At 44.4% G+C, this 19,049-nt stretch overlaps 1 protein-coding gene across 1 annotated transcript in view; it reads left to right on the plus strand.

Moving 5' to 3' along the window:
- Nucleotides 1–225: 225 nt before the first annotated feature.
- CCDC3 (coiled-coil domain containing 3) overlaps nt 226–19,049 on the plus strand; it is a 103,365-nt gene continuing 84,541 nt past the window's right edge. Inside the window, exons 1-2 of the mRNA XM_023223328.1 lie at nt 226–753; nt 3,430–3,604. Of these exons, the coding sequence (XP_023079096.1) occupies nt 380–753; nt 3,430–3,604 (549 nt within the window). The 5' untranslated portion in view covers nt 226–379. The remainder of the gene's footprint in view (nt 754–3,429; nt 3,605–19,049) is intronic.

Consider the following 19,049-nt stretch of genomic DNA (forward strand, 5'->3'; position numbering starts at 1 on the left):
CAGGCTTTACGCCTGGCAAACTCGGACCCCTTCCATAGTGGGGCGCCAGGAGAGGGGTGGGCCGCTGTCCCCAAGTCAGGGCTAGCTGGATCCCGGGGTCCCCGCCCCAGCCAGCGCCGGGACCCGCCCGAGTCCCCGCCCACGCCCCAGCCGCAGGGGGCAGGGCGGGAGGCGGGCGCCCGGCGCGTCCTGTCCCCGGGACCCTTTTAAAGCGTGGGGCGCCAGGGCCGGGCATGCCGAGCCCCGCGGCGGAGACAGCGGCGCGCCCAGCTCCCGGGAGCGGCCCGAGCAGCCGAGCGCCCAGGGCTGCTCTTTCCGGGCCGGCGGGCTCCCCGGGCTCCCCGCCGCCGCCGCCCCGTGCGCCCCGGGAGGGCCCGGCATGCTGCGCCAGCTGCTGCTCGCCGCGCTCTGCCTGGCGGGTCCCCCAGCGCCCGCGCGCGCCTGCCAGCTGCCCTCCGAGTGGAGGCCCCTGAGCGAGGGCTGCCGCGCCGAGCTGGCCGAGACCATCGTGTACGCCAGGGTGCTGGCGCTGCACCCCGAGGCGCCCGGCCTCTACAACCACCTGCCCTGGCAGTACCACGCCGGCCAGGGGGGCCTCTTCTACTCGGCCGAGGTCGAGATGCTGTGCGACCAGGCGTGGGGCAGCATGCTGGAGGTGCCCGCCGGCTCCAGGCTCAACCTCACCGGCCTGGGCTACTTCTCGTGCCACTCCCACACCGTGGTCCAGGACTACTCCTATTTCTTCTTCCTCAGGTGAGCCCGGCGGCGCCGCCACCTCTCTCTCTCTTTGCGCCACCTCTCGAGGTCGCCGTTACCTGGAGCCAGGCCGGTAACTCCCAGGGCAACCTATCGGTGCCAAATGAGAATGCCCCTGGGGCGCCTACCCCTTGCCTTGTTGGATCTCTCTTGCTCCGTCTGACGTCTCTACAGACACCCTGGCTACCCCTGGTAAAGGCGGTTTAAAAGACAGGGAGGCTTTTTGTGCCTTGTACACAGAAGAGCATTGCAGGCAAAAGCTCAACGCGCTCTCCAATAGTCCCTTTGCCTCGGGTCTTTAAACTGGCCTCAATGGGAGTAGATTGGGACGGTGAGAAGAACAATCTTTGAAATCAGTCTGTGGCTGGCATTTTGGCTCTGCCTTTCCTAATCATGATTCTGAGCCCATTTCTTGACAGCTTCTCAAGAACTTCCATAGCCTCACCTGTGTAAAGTGAGAGGCAGGGCTGGTTGAGTGAAAAACATAACTCATGCAAAGCACCTGGTGCAGGTTAGAGGTTGACCAGCTGTCCGCTCTCCCCTCTTCCCCACTTGCTCAAATGCCAAGATGTGATGGTGTGGAATGTAGCCCAGGGCGGCTTCATTATCTCATATCAGCTGCCAGGTTATTTGAAAGAGCAAAGGTTTATTGGGGGTAGGGGGTTCTGCTGCAGGTAAAATCCTGGGTAGCAATGCTTTGAGGGGTGGAGAGGTCAACCAGGCAGGAGAGCGTCTCTGATTCTAGACCACTGGAATCCTCTGAAGTTCCACGAACACTGGCCTGTGGTCAAGATGGAATGCATCTGCCTAAGAACTCAGTCAATTCTCATTGACTACTGAATTCTTCTGAAATTTGAATAGCGAGCACCAGGTAGAACCCTAAATTCTTTGATTGGCTTCAATTGAATTTGGAGAGTGATACAAAACAACTGAGAAAAACATCAAAAAGGGAATCTAACCTATCCATCAAGATAGGGAATTAATCCACTGTTGTGGTGATCAACAGTAGTTCCAGTCTGGGAAGTAGCACTAAGGATATTTGGAATGAGGCTGATGTGGGTCTGCAGATTCACTTTTAGCTCACATTTCCCTGAGAAAGAAAACAGTTCTACAAAGTGGTGTTTGTAAGTGCATGGCAACACATGTTTTCCATACTGAAGCCAGAATATCTAAGTTTAAAAAACATGTCTTGCTTTGTGTTGGCTTGAGTGGTTCAGCTAGATTAGGTTTTTTTTTCTCTCTATATATATTTCCAGAGAAGTGTAGTTTCTAAATAAAGCTAGCGGGGCTGAGAGAGTGCCCTTCTTGATACAGAGAAACTTAGGGTTTCATGTTTTTAATTAGGAAAAATACTGAGATACCATCTATAAAACTATTCAAAACCAGAACTTTGTTCTCCAAAGAAAAAAGAGCCCAAGTATTTGAGCAGGCTTTTTAAAGAAATTTTTATCATGAAATACAGTTCGTCCAGTGGTTCCGTGGTGCTCAGCCAATTCTCATCTTTTTTACTCTACCATGTTTACAAAAGTTAGGAAAGAAATACAAAGACAGTAGTCTGACATTCTCATTTCACAGGGCTGTCTTGCCTTGGAGTGTGTGAACAACTACATACAAATCATTCCTCCTCTGTTATTCTGGGCCCTACTGAGATGAGACTGGATCTCTGGTCACTGTCAGGGGTGAGGGTGGCAGTGGAGACTTGCTGGTGAGCCATACATGTTGTTTTTTTTAGACTAGAGTGTAACTTTCATCTCTTTTTGTGACTTTTTAAAGAATAATTGATTTATGCTAGGCCTTTAAATATGTTCACTAATATGTATACTGCATTTACTTTGTATCAAGTGCTTCATTTACTTAGTTTTTGATGCAATGCTTATGACATCACCAAAAAAGTAGGTACTATATATATATATATATATATTCCTTTTTTTTTTTTGAGATGGCATATCACTCTTGTCACCCAGGCTGGAGTGCAATGGTGCAATCTCTGCTCACTGCAACCTCTGCCTCCCAGGTTCAAGTGATTCTCCTGCCTCAGCCTCCTGAGTAACTGGGATTACAACAGTGTGCCACCATGCCCAGCTAATTTTTGTATTTTTAGTAGAGACAGGGTTTCACCATGTTGCATGTTGGCCAGGCTTGTCTCGAACTCCTTACCTCAGGTGATCCACCCGCCTTGGACTCCCAAAGTGCTGGAGTTACAGGCGTGAGCCACCGCACCCAGCCAGTACTATATTCTTTTTGCAGATTAGAATACTGAGGCTTAGAGGAGTTAAGACATTTGTTTCATGTCATATAGAAGATAAATAGCAAAGACAGAACATAAGTCATTACAGCTGGCCTTTTTTTCACCAGGAAATAAGGAACCCTCTTTGAGAAGGAAGACCCCTTGGGGGACTTGGAAGACAACACAAATAGACAAACAGGCACCATACACATACTTTTCTCCATACTTTGCTCAAACTCATCTTTTTGAAAACCTTAAGGATAGACTGATGTAGTGTGAGACAAAGAAATAATTAGAAGTAGTAACTCCTCTAATGAGAGCCACGCCAGACATTGATGTGAAACTGGCAAGCCCATCACAGTTGTCTGTGACTCTTGATTGAAGTTGGTACACCCTTGACTGTCGAGTCTACACATGTCTGCCTTTTTGTCTTTCTTCTCTATTAGGATGGATGAAAATTATAACCTCTTGCCTCACGGAGTCAATTTCCAAGATGCCATCTTCCCGGACACTCAAGAGAACAGAAGGATGTTTTCTAGCCTTTTCCAGTTTTCAAACTGTTCCCAAGGGCAGCAGCTGGCGACTTTCTCCAGTGACTGGGAAATCCAGGAAGACAATAGGGTAAGAATCGGCTAAATCCTGTGCCACAACAAAACAATAGTGTAGCTACACCTTGTGTGAATTTTGTGACCAAAGGAGTCAAGGATACTCTTCCAAAAGCCCAGACCGGAAAGCATTATTGCATACCCTCTCTCTTTCTCCTACTATCCCTCCTTGCCTCCCAGCTGTTAAAAAAGACCATTCATAAACTTTGGATCCCTGAAGCTTTGCTGTTGGATAAGGAGTTCTTCCCAAAGTATGAGAACAGGATGAGATGAAGATTGGCATGCTGAGCCTTAGTTTCCTCTTCTGCAGACCAGGGATAATAGTAGCGTTTATATCAGGCTTGTCCAACCTGCAGCCCAGGACAGTTTGAATGTGACCCAACACAAATTTGTAAACTGTCTTGGAACATTACAAGATTTTTTTGCAATTTTTTTTTTTGCTTATCAGCTATCGTTAGTGTTAGTGTATTTTGTGTGTGACCCAAGACAGTTCTTCCAGTGGGACCTGGGGAAGCCAAAAGATTGGACACCCCGATCTATGTCAGAGGGCTAATGCAATATAATTTAAATGTGTAAAAACTATAATTATGTGAATCCGTTAGCGTAATGCTCGAAAGAGTAAGTGCTCAGTACATGTGAGCTGTTACGACTGTTCCTGACTGTATTATTGTTATCGACAGCGTAGGGCTCTAAGGAATTGTCTTAGAGGAAAGGAAAAGTGCTGAGGGAAATGAAATGCAATTGCTACCACTCCTGTGATTCTTAACTGTAGTTGGTAAGACATAGAGGTGCAGGATGGCCAAGGTGGTTGCAAAATGTAAGGGTCGGGATCTTAAGGGTTGGAATCATTTTGGGAATGAAAATATAAGAGAGTCTTCTGATCTGGGCCAAATGCCAGAGTTGGAGGAAAATTTTGATGATCATCACTCTTCTAAAGCAATAGCATTGCCACAACCAAGTTGGGGTGATAGCGGGGGGCAGGCCAGTCTAGGCCTCTGGGGCAGTGACCCATCTCTTCCAGTCCCCCCGATGGAAGACATTTTTAGGGTAATGTGACACACTGCTGGAGAGAGTTCTGATGTGGGTATCACATGGAATAAGGACTTTTTTTTTTTTTTTATTAACGAACCCATTTGCACATGTTAAGAAACTCCCTTCTTTCTACGCATCAAGAAAAGTTTGAGGGAAGTGTCTTTCTCTTGTCTGATGGGATGGCTTAGTGTAGCTGCCTTGCTCTTCCCAATCCCTAGTGTCCTTTTTGTTTTGTTTTCCTTCCACCTTTTATTTTAGGTTCAGGGGCTATGTGTGTAGGTTTGTGATGTGGGTAAATCACATGCCGCTGGGATTTGGGATACCAGTCGTTTCATCACTCAGGTAGTGAGCACAGTACCTGAGAAGTACTTTTCCATCCTCACCCTCCTGCCACCCTCCACCCTCAAGTAGGCCCTGGTGTGTATTGTTGCCTTCTTTGTGTCCATGTGTACTCAATGTTTAGCTCTCATTATAAGTGAGAACATGCAGTATTTGGGTTTCTGTTCCTGCATTAATTTGCTTAGGATAATGGCCTCCAGCTGCATCCATGTCTACAAAGGACAGGATTCAAACCCCCCTTCAAAGGGAAATTCAAAGGGAGCTTTGCCCAGGGCTCCCTGGACCCTGGAGGCCTTCTTCATGCTCTTGCACAGAAGCTGTTCCTGTGAAGGGAAGGTACGTCCAACTACGGGAAATGATTTATTCTTCTTTGACATATGCCTGTAATCTCAGCACTTTGGGAGGCCGAGATAGGGGGATCACCTGAGGTTAGGAGTTCGAGCCCAGCCTGGCCAATATGGCAAAACCCTGTCTCTACTAAAAATACAAATATTAGCTGGGTAAGGTGGTGCGTGCCTCTAATCCCAGCTACTCGGGAGGCTGAGGCAGAAAAATTGCTTGAACCCGGGATGCAGAGGTTGCAGTGAGCCAAGATCACACCATTGCACTCCAGCCTGGGCGACACAGCAAGACTCCGTCTCAAGCAAACAAACATTCCTCAGTTCTACACTACTGACAGTAGTCTAGACTTTTCTAACCCCTCCCTGATAGTTTGCCAGAACTTTCTGAACACTTGTCAAGTATTTTGCCCCCAGTGTGGCTCCAAGCACCTGTTTTTATTCTTCCTTTTCCCCTTCTTAATCTTTACTGTTGTCTACTCCATATTGAGTTGGACCCAGCAAGTCTAAGCCTGAGTATCCCAAGCCTGAGTCATACTTAATTTTTTCCAAGTGAAGCCTTTTTAGGCTTGGCCCTTTTGTTCTCCATCTTGTGGGAGCGTTGCTTATATGACTAGATAATAGATTTATGTCAAGAGATTAGATATTATTCTGAAAATACTCGAATAGGTTAGCCCTTAACATCTTAAGCTACGTAACTTTTTAGCACTATGGTCACATAATCTAGCTACTAACATTTTTCTGGAATCAGATTTTTCCATCATTTGGGAAAAACGAAGAACAATAGGACCGTGGAGAATTGTTTCAGTGTGAAGGCAGATCCGTTTCTGTTGATCAGATGTAGATCTTGGGGGAGAATTCCTTTCCCCTTTCCCTTGAATCACCCTGGCCACTTAGATAACAAAGTGTGGGAGCGTTCCAGGCTTGGAGGAAAAGTGGAAACTTGAGGCGAGGAAGATAATTATTTCACTTTGCTGAACTGCTGTGGAGCAGAATTTAGTTCAACCTGGGGGACCCTGCACGTTTCCAGACCTTTGCTTGTGCCATTTTTATTCCCTATCCACTTAGAAAGGGATTACATCAAAGCTACATAAAATTAGCCTATTATGGGCTGATTGCAGTGGCTCACGCCTGTGATCCCAGCACATTGGGAGGCTGAGGTGGGCCGATCACCTGAGGTCAGGAGTTTGAGACCAGCCTGGCCAACATGGTGAAACTCCGTCTCTACTAAAAATACAAAAATTAGCTGAGGATGGTGATAAGTGCCTGTAATCCCGGTTACTTGGGATGTTGAGGCAGGAGAATCGTTTGATCTTGGGAGGCAGAGGTTGCAGTGAGCCAAGATCGCGCCAGTGCACTCCAGTCTGGGCAGCAGACCAAGACTCTGTCTCAAAACAAAGCAAAACAAGAAAAATTAGCCCATTAGTTTAAAATTTGAAATTAAAATTAAATTGACTTTTTAAAGTTTTGTGATGCTCCCGAAAATGTTTTTACATACCCTGGAGTAATTAAAATAGTTGTGAGTTATTGACTACTACTTGCGCCTTCTTCTTTTTTTTTTCTTTTGAGATGGAGTCTCACTCTGTAACCCAGGCTGGAGTGCAATGGTGTGATCTTGGCTCACAGCAACCCCTACCTTCCGGGTTCAAGCGATTCTCCTGCCTCAGCCTCCTAGGTAGCTGGGATTATAGGTGTGTGCCATCACGCCCAGCTAATTTTTGTATTTTTAGCAGAGAGGGGGGTTTCACCATGTTGGCCAGGCTGGTCTTGAACTCCTGACTTCAGGTGATCCACCTGCCTTGGCCTCCCAAAATTCTGGGATTACAGGTGTGAGCCACTGTGCCCGGCCCACTTGCTTCTTTTTTCTTTAAAAAGAAAGAAAGAAAGAAAGGCTTTAAATGTTTCTTTTTCTGTGGGAAGGTAAACATCAAATTATCCTACCCAGGATATGTCAGAGGCAGTCAACATTGTTTCTTAACCTTAGGAGGGGTCAGAATTGCTGTTACGATCACCCTTTTATTCCAGTAAGAATAGATGTTAGACTTTTGTTAATCAGAACACACTAACATTCTGCATATTCTAAGAGCGGTTACGAAGGGCCTGGGACTTTGCTTAGGAGACTTTCTTGTATTATGTGCTGAGTCTTCGATTACAGATCCTGTAGGCATCCCATGTTCTCCTGGACTTTCTAGGTGCTGGTTTTTTGTTTGGTTTTTGTTTTTGTTTTTTGAGACGGAGTCTCACTCTATGGCCCAGGTTGGAGTGCAGTTGTACAGTCTCGGCTCACTGCAACCTCTGTCTCCCAGGATCAAGCAATTCGCCTACCTCAGCCTCCCAAGTAGCTGGGATTACAGGCACCCACCACCATGCCCAGCTAATTTTTATATTTTTTGTAGAGATGGGGTTTCACCATGTTGGCCAGGCTGGTCTTGATCTCCCAGCCTCAAGTGATCCTCCTGCCTTGGCCTCCTAAAGTTCTGGGATTACAGGCGTGAGCCACCGCACCCCGCCTCTAGATGCTGTTGATGCTCCTGTTCTTTAAGCTTCCATTCAGCTTGGACAGTGGATCCGGACTGTAGTTATGAAGGGCACGTTTCATTCTCTTCCCTGATAGTTCTCGCTTTCTCTCTGTTGGAGGATCTGGGACTCTAGAGTTGATTTGGAGGGTAGGAGATGGAAGGGGAGGAAAAGCTTATGGAGGGAAACTTTTGCAAAGCGTGTGCAGAGCGACATTCAACTCAGTCCTTGGGAGCAAAGTCCTCCCACACTCTGGTTCCTTTCCAGCACCTCTCCATCTTCAAATATCCCACCCACGCATTAGTAAATAGCAACAGGATCTTTCTTTCAAAAGCTGCCAAGATGTCAGCAGTGTTAGTACGTGTTCACTGCCTCTGGTTCAGTGTCATGGTGTTAATAGGACTTGGGGGGATATCTTTGGCACGTTGGAACATCCGCCAGATTTACTGGCAGAGCTCTCTCCACACCAGCCAAGGACATTTTTCCTTCCTCATTTCTCTCTTGCTGGACAAGTGCAACAGTCAAAACAGAATTTGGATATTTTTCCCTCTCTGCTGGTACTGTCCCCTAGGACCAAGACCCAGACTGACCCATACTTATATCAGTCTGTCATAAAATGTCATGGGATTGAAAGAAAATCTGCGGAGGTCTTGCTATCATTTTCTTCTTTCTTCTTTTGGAGTTGGGAAGGATGATAGGGGTGTTTACCCTTCTCTAAGCTGCCTTAGAAGGACTGTCAACTTGTCATCAGAAGATCTCGATCGGCTCTGCCATTTCTGGAGGAATGACCATGGGCAGATCCGCTAACTTCCCACAACTTCAGTTTTCCCTTCTATAAGATAGAGCCTGGAACAGATAAACTGTCTCAGGGTGTTCTAAGGACCTAATTCGAACATACTTTTGAAAACACTTTTCTAGAGTGATGCAAGGGCTTATTACTGGAAGCTGATTATTCTCAAGTATTGCTTTAAAAACCACATTAAAAAAAAATTTGAAGAGCTGCCTGCGGCTGTCCAGGGGGTCCTGAAACATCCCATGGAGGAGTGGCAACATCAGTAGTGATGGGTCTGTGTTGGAGATGGCAACAGATGGAAGGGAAGCTATCTTGCGTACTTTTTTCATTCAACAGAATTGATTGGGTTCTGTGCAAGGATGACATTTAAAAATATAGTGTATTGAATTGTTAACAGATAACACACTCATGTGGGTTCTCTACTACTTCTGACACCCATCCACACAGTTCCCACACACCCTCCAAATAAGTAGCCACTGTTATTAGTTTCTTGTATAAACAGTCAGTGGTGTTTTAAAAATTATTATTTCGGCCGGGCGCGGTGGCTCAAGCCTGTAATCCCAGCACTTTGGGAGGCCGAGATGGGCGGATCACGAGGTCAGGAGATCGAGACCATCCTGGCTAACCCAGTGAAACCCCCGTCTCTACTAAAAAATACAAAAAAACTCAAGCTACTCGGGAGGCTGAGGCAGGAGAATGGCATAAACCTGGGAGGCAGAGCTTGCAGTGAGCCAAGATCCGGCCACTGCACTCCAGCCTGGGCGACAGAGTGAGACTCCGTCTCAAAAAAATAAATAAATAAAATAAAAAATAAAAATAAATAAATAAATAAATAAAAATTATTATTTCAATCAGTTCTAGGGAACAGGTGGTGTTTGGTTGCATGAATACATTCTTGAGTGGTGATTTCTGAGATTTTGGTGCACCCATCACCTGAGCAGTGTATACTGTACCCAGTGTGTGGTCTTTTATCCCTCACCCTCTCCTACCCTTCCCACCGAGTCCCCAGAGTCCTTTCTTATTCTCATGCCTTTGCGTCCCCATAGCTTAGATCCCATTTATGAGTGAGGATATAAAATGTTTGATTTTGCATTCCTGAGTTACTTCACTTAGAATAATGGTCTCCAATTCCATCCAGATCTCCACAAATGCCATTATTTCATTCCTTTTTATGGCTGAGTAGTATTCCGTGACATATATAAACTGCATTTTCTTTATCTCAATGGAGTTATTTGCTTGTTTTGTTTTGTTTTGTTTTTTTATTTTGAGACAGAGTTTGGTCTGCTGCCCAGGCTGCAGTGCAGTGGCACAATCTCGGCTCACTGCAACCTCCGCCTCCCTGGTTCAAGCGATTCTCGTGCCTCAGAACCCTGAGTAGCTGGGACTACAGGTGCCCACCACCACGGCCAGCTGATTTTTGTATTTTTAGTAGAGATGGTGTTTCACGTGTTGGCCAGGCTGGTCTCAAGCTCCTGACTTCAAGTCATCTACCTACCTCAGCCTCCCAAACTGCTGGGATTATAGGTGTGAGCCACGGCACCCGGTCCTCAATGGAGGTTTTTTCTTTTTTTTTTTAATCCAAATATGTGTTATTACCATCGTCTTTGACACAAATGGCAGCACACTGTGTACGCTTCACTGCACCTTGCTTCATTCATGAGTAGATCTGGGAGATCTTTCCATACGCATGGCCTGAGGGCTAGACTGGGTGAGAACAAAAGATAAGAAAGAGACAGAAACCAAGGCCTTTGTCCATAATAAGGGATTTCTCCTGGAGTTTTTGCTACACAGCTCCATGATTCAGCCCCCTTTCAGTCACATCCCCCATGCTTCTAATTGTTTAGTGTTCAGAGTTCAGGCAGGTAGGGTTTTGGGTTTTTTTTAACTATATGCAGAGATTTCCGTTAAAATCAGTGGGAATCATAGAGTATGGTCGGCTTGCTTCATCTTGACTGGCGCTGGAGTTGACATTTCTATCTATCTGACTGGCTCCGTTAACAATGTGTGTTCAAAGCCAGGACTGGTGGTTCAAGCCTGTAATCCCAGCAGTTTTGGAGGCTGAGGTGGGCAGATCACTTGAGGTCAGGAGTTTGAGACCAGGCTGGCCAACATGGTGATGCAACATGGTGAAATCCCGTCTCTACTAAACGTACAAAAATTAGCCAGGCATGGTGGCATGTGCTTATAATCCCAGCTACTTGGGAGGCTGAGGCAGGAGGATCGCTTGAACCTGGGAGGCAGAGGTTGCAGTGATTTGAGATCGTGCCACTGCACTCCAGTCTGGGCAACAGAGCAAGACTCTCTCTCAAAGAAAAAAAAAAAAAAAGAAAACAAAACAAAAAAACGTATGTTCAAGCTTTGATAGAATATATAGCATGGAGGGAAAAAAATGAACAGTATTTATTTTTTGGTGATCAAAAGCAAATAGGAACGGGACAGGATCTATAGTTTCTAAAGCGAGATTTGAACCCCAAATAGACTAAAAAGAGAATCAGATAGAACTCATTTCATTCTCATTTTTCAGAAAGGGTTCTAAAACAATTTAAATGTATCCCCACAAGTGTGCTGAGATCCTCAAGTTTAACAGATCATTTGGTCAAAAACAAAGATACTCTTTCCTTAGAGATCTCTGTTTCTTGATTCTTCTTTGATACTGCACCCAAACTCAGAAGTGGTGGTATCTTAAAAATTTGTTATAATGTAGAATCTGAAACCTTATCAATGAACTTTCTGTGTTCCTCCCTGAAAATACTTTGGCCTATCTTGTACTTTGAATGGATTTCTTACTCATGCGTGATTTCATAACATGATGCACTGACCGTTTGGAAAATAGTAGTTTTACCGCATTATGCAGACCTTCCAAACGTGGTGAGATTTAATTATACAATATAAAAATCATATTTGTTAATATCACTATTGATCTGATGGGGGAAAGACTAAGTATTGGGAAACTGTCAAACTCATAGTGGCAACTTTCCTAAAATTCTAATTTTTGCTTGAGAGCTCACACTCAGTCACTGGCAACCAATACTGTCCGTTGTTTTCTTTCAAGTGACAAACTTACTTTATTCACCTTCAAGAAAATGTCTATCAAATACCCAAATCTGAATAAATATGGTCGGCCCTTTATTTCATTGTTTCAAGTAAAAATAGTCTTTCATGAAGAAAGCCACTAGATCAGCTCAGAACTCAAAACAACCGTCATACTTTGCTATGCGGAGGAACTTTATGTGTATACTTTATTTCTTCACACTTGTGTGTATTAACAATGTGTACGCAAGGGTCAGGATTTAATAATTTTTACTGCTTCATTGAAGACATTGTTAAACTGGCATTTCTTTTTTTTTCTGCTTGCACATGGCACTGAAGAATACAATGACTACTAGAATCATCTGGTCCCACTGTCTTGATTTGCGCTATGAGGCCGGCAGTTTAACTTACCTTGCTGTTGCACCAGCAGTGCAAATGACAAACAGTGAAAAAGACAAATAACATCTTGGTAGTATTCTGAAAATAGTTTTAATCTGATGGACTGCTTAAAAGGGTGCTGGGGCCAGGTGCAGTGGCTCATGCCTGTAATCCCAACAGTTAGGGAGACCGAGGTGGGCCGATCACTTGAGATCTGGAGTTCGAGAGCAGCCTGGCCAACATGGTGAAACCCTGTCTCTACCTAAAATGCAAAAATTAGCCAGGTGTGGTGGCACGTGCCTGTAATCCCAGCTACTCAGGAGGCTGAGGCAGGAGAGTCGCTTCAACCCGGGAGGCGGAGGTTGCAGTGAGCTGAGATTGTGCCATTGCACTCCAGCCTGGGTAACAGAGTGAGACTTTGTCTAAATAAGTAAGTAAAATGAATGAATGAATGAATGGGTCCTGGGGCCCCTTAGGATTCTGCAGACTTTGGGAACCGCTGCTCTGGACTAAGTCAGTGATGGACAATGGTAGAAGAAAGGTGTTGACTGAGCTGAGGGTGTAAGGAATGGGGGATTTAATGGTCTGAGTGCAGGGAGGTATGTGACCTCAGTAGTATGCAGCCCAGAATTTCAGGAGACTTTGAGTGAACATTGAGCTTGGAATGATTTCAGGAGCTCGGCTTCTAGCCCTGCTGAATAATGGGCAGCTGCATGGGCAGGGTTCGGCCAGATTGTAGGTGGCTGTGAAAACCTTTGTAAAGATTCCAGGGCTGAGACTTAGGAGACCCTGGGTCGAGTGGGCTTTGGAGGGTGACTAAGCATATACTGTTTTCAGAAAGCTTTTGAGCTATTCAGAATCGCGCTATTCCCTGCTTTCTAGGTGAAGGCTGTTAACGTGCTCTGACTGTCATTACTCGGCCACTTGATTGGCCAAATAGAGCCAAAGCTGTGAAGTAGGTAGGATAGTGGTCTTTTTAATTTATTCATTTGTATCTTCATTCTACATATATTTACTAAACACCTATGGTGTGTCACTGGGAATACAAAAGGGAACAGGGGAAAAGAGCTCCAGGCCCTCCTTGAACCTACATGGTAGTGGGATGAGGGAGAGACAGTCACTACATCAGTGAATGTATCAGTCCATAGGAAAAATATCAGATAATGATAGGTGTTTGACCAATAATTACAAGAGGGTAGGCCGGGCGCGGTGGCTCACGCTTGTAATCCTGGCACTTTGGGAGGCTGAGGTGGGCAGCTCACTTGAGGTCAGGAGTTCAAGTCCAGCCTGGCCAACATGGTGAAACTCGGTCTCTAGCAAAAATACGAAAGTTAGCCAGGAGTAGTGGCTCATACCTATAATCCCAGCTACTCAGGAGGTGGAGGCAGGAGAAGTGCTTAAGCCTGGGAGGCAGGCAGAGATTGCAGTGAGCTGAGATTGCACCACTGCACTCCAGCCTGGGTGACAAGAGTGAGACTGTCTCAAAAAAAAAAAAAAAAAAAAAAAAAGGGTAATATGATAGGAATGGGAAGCCACTTTAGGTTGAAGAGATGACTTTTAAACTGAAATCTGAAGGACACAGAACCAGCCATACAAAGAACAGGCAGAAAAGCATGCCAGGCAGACCAAGAAGCCATTGCAACTGGACCCAAGGTGGAAACAGTTTGGCCTTCTTGAGGGGTGGAAAAATAGGAATGAGCATTGGTGGTGGGGAGAGAATGGGACAAGCTGGGTTTGGAGAGGTGAGTGTGGGCTGGATCATGTGGACATTTCTAAGCAAGTGGGGGAAGATGAGATCTTTGTGCTTTGGGGAGCCACTGAATGGAGTAGTGAGATCTGATGAGCCTTTCAGAAAAGGAACACTCTGACAGCTGAGTGAACCACAGATTGCTGAGGGGCAAAGGTGGAAGCAGGCAGACCAATTGGGAAATGACTGGAACTGTCTAGGCAAGACCAGAGGCTTGGACTAGTGGGTAGCAGTGGCTCTGGGAAGAAATGGCTGGATCTGGGATACATCTGGAAGGGGCGCTCTCCTGTGTTCTTCCAATTCGTCCTTGATCACAGACCACTGCTGTCCCTACTTTTTAAGACATTTGCTCTGTGTCATCTTCCTCCAGCACCTCGACCACCCCCAGGGTATGGGCCAATGTCATGCTTTGTGCTGCAAAATATTACACTTCCTTTGGGAATATTTGTACCTGAATTAATTAATAACATACCTAGTTGAAAATAGTTTTAAGGCAGAAATTTGCATCTCGATAGATGCAAGAATAGATAGGTCCTTGATAGGTTTTAAAATAGAGTTCTGGGTTCTAACTGGGTGTCACTTGACTATTCTGAACTTAGTTTATCTGTGAAACTGGTCATAATATACCTACTCTGGTTTATCCATAGCACTGTAATAATAAGAAAACAAGGTAACATACTAATAAGGACAGAGTATTGGTTATGTGTGAGGCGTTATGTTACAGCTCTCACATTCCCACATACCCCATAAGATCTCGAGGCAGACAGGCGTTTATTCCATCCACAAGGAAAATCCTTCCTACACGCTTAGCACTGTGGCATGGGTTATGGAGAATGTTGTGGAAGACTTAGACCTGGTCTCTGAAGTCAAGTGACAAGACACAATTAACCCACATGAAAGACGGGTACTCCTGCTGGGCCACAGGAAATGCGAGGAGTTGGTGGAGGGGAGAGGTGATGAATTTAGACAGGGGAGGGATGTGTGCAGGCGCTGGGGTGAGCCAGCACACAGCAGAGGACAGAGCTGCATACCAGGGAATGGAGGGCAGATGAGGGTGCACAGGTCAGTGGACCCACACTGGGAGTTCCTGCCTTGTTTTTGAGTGTAGGCAGCTCACACTCGAAGGAGATTGCCCTCCAGCAAGGAGGGGTCAGGATTTGTGACTATACTGTGTACGATATTTCTTTCTCTCTTTTTTTTTTTTTTGCCATCAAATGAAAGTTTTATTGAAACACAGTTATTACTCTTAAACAGGGACAGATGATATATTATTGTTACATTTTTAGTTTCCTGTTGTACAGGGATTACTTTTTTAAAAAATTCTTTTTATTTTGTAATAATCTTAAATTCACAGGCAGTTGCAAAGAAATGTACAGACAGGTCCCAGGCACCCCCTCCCCGTGTTCCCTACTGTTAATATGTTGTTTAACTGTAGTGCAGTATCAAAACCAGACAATGACATTGATGAAATCTGCAGTTTATTCAGATGTTAGTATTAAATCGCTACACACTCATTTGTGTACATGTGTAAAACTCTGTGCAAGTTTATTACATGTATCTTACTGTAAAATGTACAAAAGTAATTACTTTTAATGGCAAAAACCGCAATTACTTTTTGCACCAACTTAATATTTACACAGGCAGTCATTTATGTATACGTGTAAAACTCAATGCAATTTTATCACCTGTATCTTCCTGTAATCCCCACCACAATTAAAATACAGAACTGTCCCATCACCAAGTGGCTTCTTCCTGCTACCCCTTTTAAGCCACCCTTCCCCTCACCCATCCCTAAACTCTGGCAACCCTTTATCTTTTCTCCATATCTATAATTTTTATCGGGTGTTATGTACACACAGTCATACTATATGTGCCTTTGGAGACTGTCTTTTTTCATTCAACATAATTTCCTTGAGGTTAATCCAAGTTACTGGATTCCCTTTCATTGCTGAGTCATAGTCCATGGTGTAGATGCACCGCTGATTGCTTTATGAGTCACTCACTGAAAGACATTACGGTAACTTCCAGTTTTTAGCTATTATGAATAAAGTTGCAGTGGACATTCACGTACAGATTGTTGTGTGGGCATGAGTTTTCACTTCTTTGTGATAAATGCCCAAGAGTCCCATTGCTGGGTTGCATGGTAAGTCCATTTTTAGTTTTCAAAGAAACTCCGAAATTTATTTTCCAAAGGTCCTGTACCATTTGCATTTCTACCAGCAGTGGGTAAAGGATCCAGTTCCCTGCCTCATTGCCAGCATTCGGTGTAATTGCTATTTCTTATTCTAGCTGTTTTGATAGGTGCATAGTGCTATCACATTCTGGTTTTAAGGTTTTGCCTTTTAAAAAATTAAGATATGATTTATATGCCACAAACTCACCTTGGATGAGAGTAGATTTCATATTATTTGTTCTTTACCATAATTTAAAAAAAAAATCTATAGCTGAAAAATTTGGGGTAGAGTAAAATAATCTATAGCTACAAATAGCTTAAACAGTTGAGTCTCTAACTGTACAATTAAGTGGTTTTCAGTATATCCACATATTTGTGTAACCGTCACCACTTTTAATTTCAGAACATTTTATAACCCCCGAAAGAAACCCCAGAATCAATCTCAATTCTTTGCTTCTTCCAAGCCCCAGCAATTGCTAGTCTCTTTCGGTCTCTATGACTTTGCCTACTCTGGACATCTCATATACATAAAATCTTACACTATTGTGTAAGATTTGTCTGTCTCAGGCTAGTCTCACTTAGCATAATGTTTTCAAGCGTCATTCATACTGTAGTATGAATCGGTACTTTGTTCTTGTTATGGCTGAATAATATTGCATGGTATGGCGCTAGCACATTTTGTTTATTCATTCAGCAGTTGGGCATTTGGTTTGTTTCCACTCTTGCCTGTTATAAATAATGCTGCTATGAACAGGTTTTCGTATGGATGTAAGCTTTCATTTTTCATGGGTGTATAACTAGGAGTGGAATTGCTGGGTCAGATGGTAACTATGTTTAGCCTTTTCAGGAGCAGCCAGATTATTTTCCAAAGCAGCTGCACCATTTTACATGCCCACCAGCAGTGTATGAGGGTTGCAATTTCTTCACTAGTAGTTGTTACCGTCTACATTAATGATTTTAGTCATCCCAGTGGGAGTCAGGTGGTATCACATTGTGGTTTTGATTGGCATTTCCCTAACGACTCATGATGATGAGTGTCTTTACGGTGCTTATTGGGCATTTGTATAGTGTCCTCTTGAGAGAAATGTCTATTTAAGTCCTTTGCCCATTTTTTAACGAGGTTATCTTTTTGTTGTTGAGTTGTAATAGTTCCCTATTTATTATGGATACTAAACCCTTATCACATGTATGATTTGTACACATTTTCTCCCATTCTTTGTGCTGTATTTTCACTGTGGGTTTGTAAGTTTTTTGTTTGTTTTTATTTTTGTTTTTTTTTTTTTTTGTGACAGAGTCTCACTCTGTCACCCAGGCTAGAGTGCAGTGGCGTGATCTTGGCTCACTGCAGCCTCCGCCTCCCGGGGTCAAGTGATTCTCCCACCTCAGTCTCCCAGGTAGCTGAGATTACAGGTGTGCACCACCTTGCCCAGCTAATTTTTGTGTTTTTAGTAGAGACAAGGTTTCACCATGTTGGCCAGGCTGGTCCCCAACTCCTGACCTCAAGTGATCTGCCCATCTCAGCCTCCTAAAGTGCTGGGATTACAGGCATAAGCCACTGCACCCAGCCTCAGTGTGGTTTTAATTTGCATTTCCCACATAGCTAAAATGATGTCAATCATCTTTTTATCTGCACATTTACCATCTTTCTGGTCTCTTTGGTAAAATGTTCATATCTTTTGCCCAGTTTTTTTTTTTTTTTTGCCATTTCTTTTTATTAGAGCTATGACTATAAACATTCCCTTTATAGTATGTTAAGTGTTTTCAAAGTCTCCTTTTTTTTTTTTTTTTTTTTTTTTTGAGACAGGGTTTCACACCCAAAAGCCAGGTGGGAGTGCAGTGGTGCACTCTTGGCTCACGGTAACCTCTACCTCTCAGGCTCAAATGATCCTCCTGCCTCAGCCTCCTGAGTAACTAGGGCTACAGATGCACGCCACCACCCTGCTAACTTTTGTATGTTTAGTAGAGATGAGGTTTCACCATGTTGCCCAGGCTGTTCTCGAACTTCTGACCTCAAGTGATCTGCTCGCCTCAGCTTCCCAAAAGTTCTAGGATTACAGGCATGAGCCACCACTCCCTGCCATTTTCAAGCTCTTCTTTGCATCAGTGTTAAGATGGATTAGAGACACAACTGTTAAGCAACTCATAGCTATACATTCTTTTTAATTCTACCCCAAAACTTAGAGTGATATATATATAAGTGTGATATTATTATATATTAATATATATATTAGTGTGAGATATATATATCTATCACACTAATTTATTTATTTTTTGAGACAGCAGTCACCCAGGGTGGAGTGCAGTGGCACAATCTTGGCTCACTGAAACCTCTGCCTTCTGGGTTCAAGCAATTCTTGTGCCTCAGGCTGCTGAGTAGCTGGGATTAGAGGCACCCGCCACTATACCCAGCTAACTTTTGTATTTTTAGTGGAGATGGGTTTCATGATGTTGGCCAGGCTGGTCTCAAACTCCTGACCTCAAGTGATCTGCCCACCTCGGCCACCCAAAGTGCGGTGATTACAGGCGTGAGCCATTGTGCCCCACCTAGAGGTATAGATTTTTTTTTTTTTTTTTTGAGACGGAAATCTCGCTCTGTCACTCACGCTGGAGTGCAATGGCGTGATCTTGGCTTACTGCAACCTCTGCCTCCTGGGTTCAAGCGATTCTCCTGCCTCAGCCTCCTGAGTAGCTGGGATTACAGGCTCATGCTGCCTCGCCCAGCGAATTTTTGTATTTTTAGTAGAGATGGGATTTCACCATGTTGATCAGGCTGGTCTTGAACTCCTGATCTCATGATCCGCTCGCCTTGGCCTCCCAAAGTGTTGGGATTACTGGCATGAGCCACTGCACCTGACCGATTTTTTTTTTTAATTATGGTTAAAAACACATAATATGAAATCTACTCTTAACCACATCTACAGTATTGTTAACTGTGTGTACACTGTTGTATTGAGATTTCTAGAACTTTTTAATCTTGAATGACTGAAATTTGATTCTGTTTCCCTTTCCCCAACTGAGTCCTCACCTCTCCAGCCCCTGGCAAGTACCATTCTGTCTGTTTCTGCGAGTTTAACTGCTTGAGATCCCTTATGTAAGTGGAATCATGCAATATGT

Source organism: Piliocolobus tephrosceles, chromosome 9 (assembly GCF_002776525.5).
Source record: "Piliocolobus tephrosceles isolate RC106 chromosome 9, ASM277652v3, whole genome shotgun sequence".
Classification (NCBI taxonomy): domain Eukaryota; kingdom Metazoa; phylum Chordata; class Mammalia; order Primates; family Cercopithecidae; genus Piliocolobus; species Piliocolobus tephrosceles.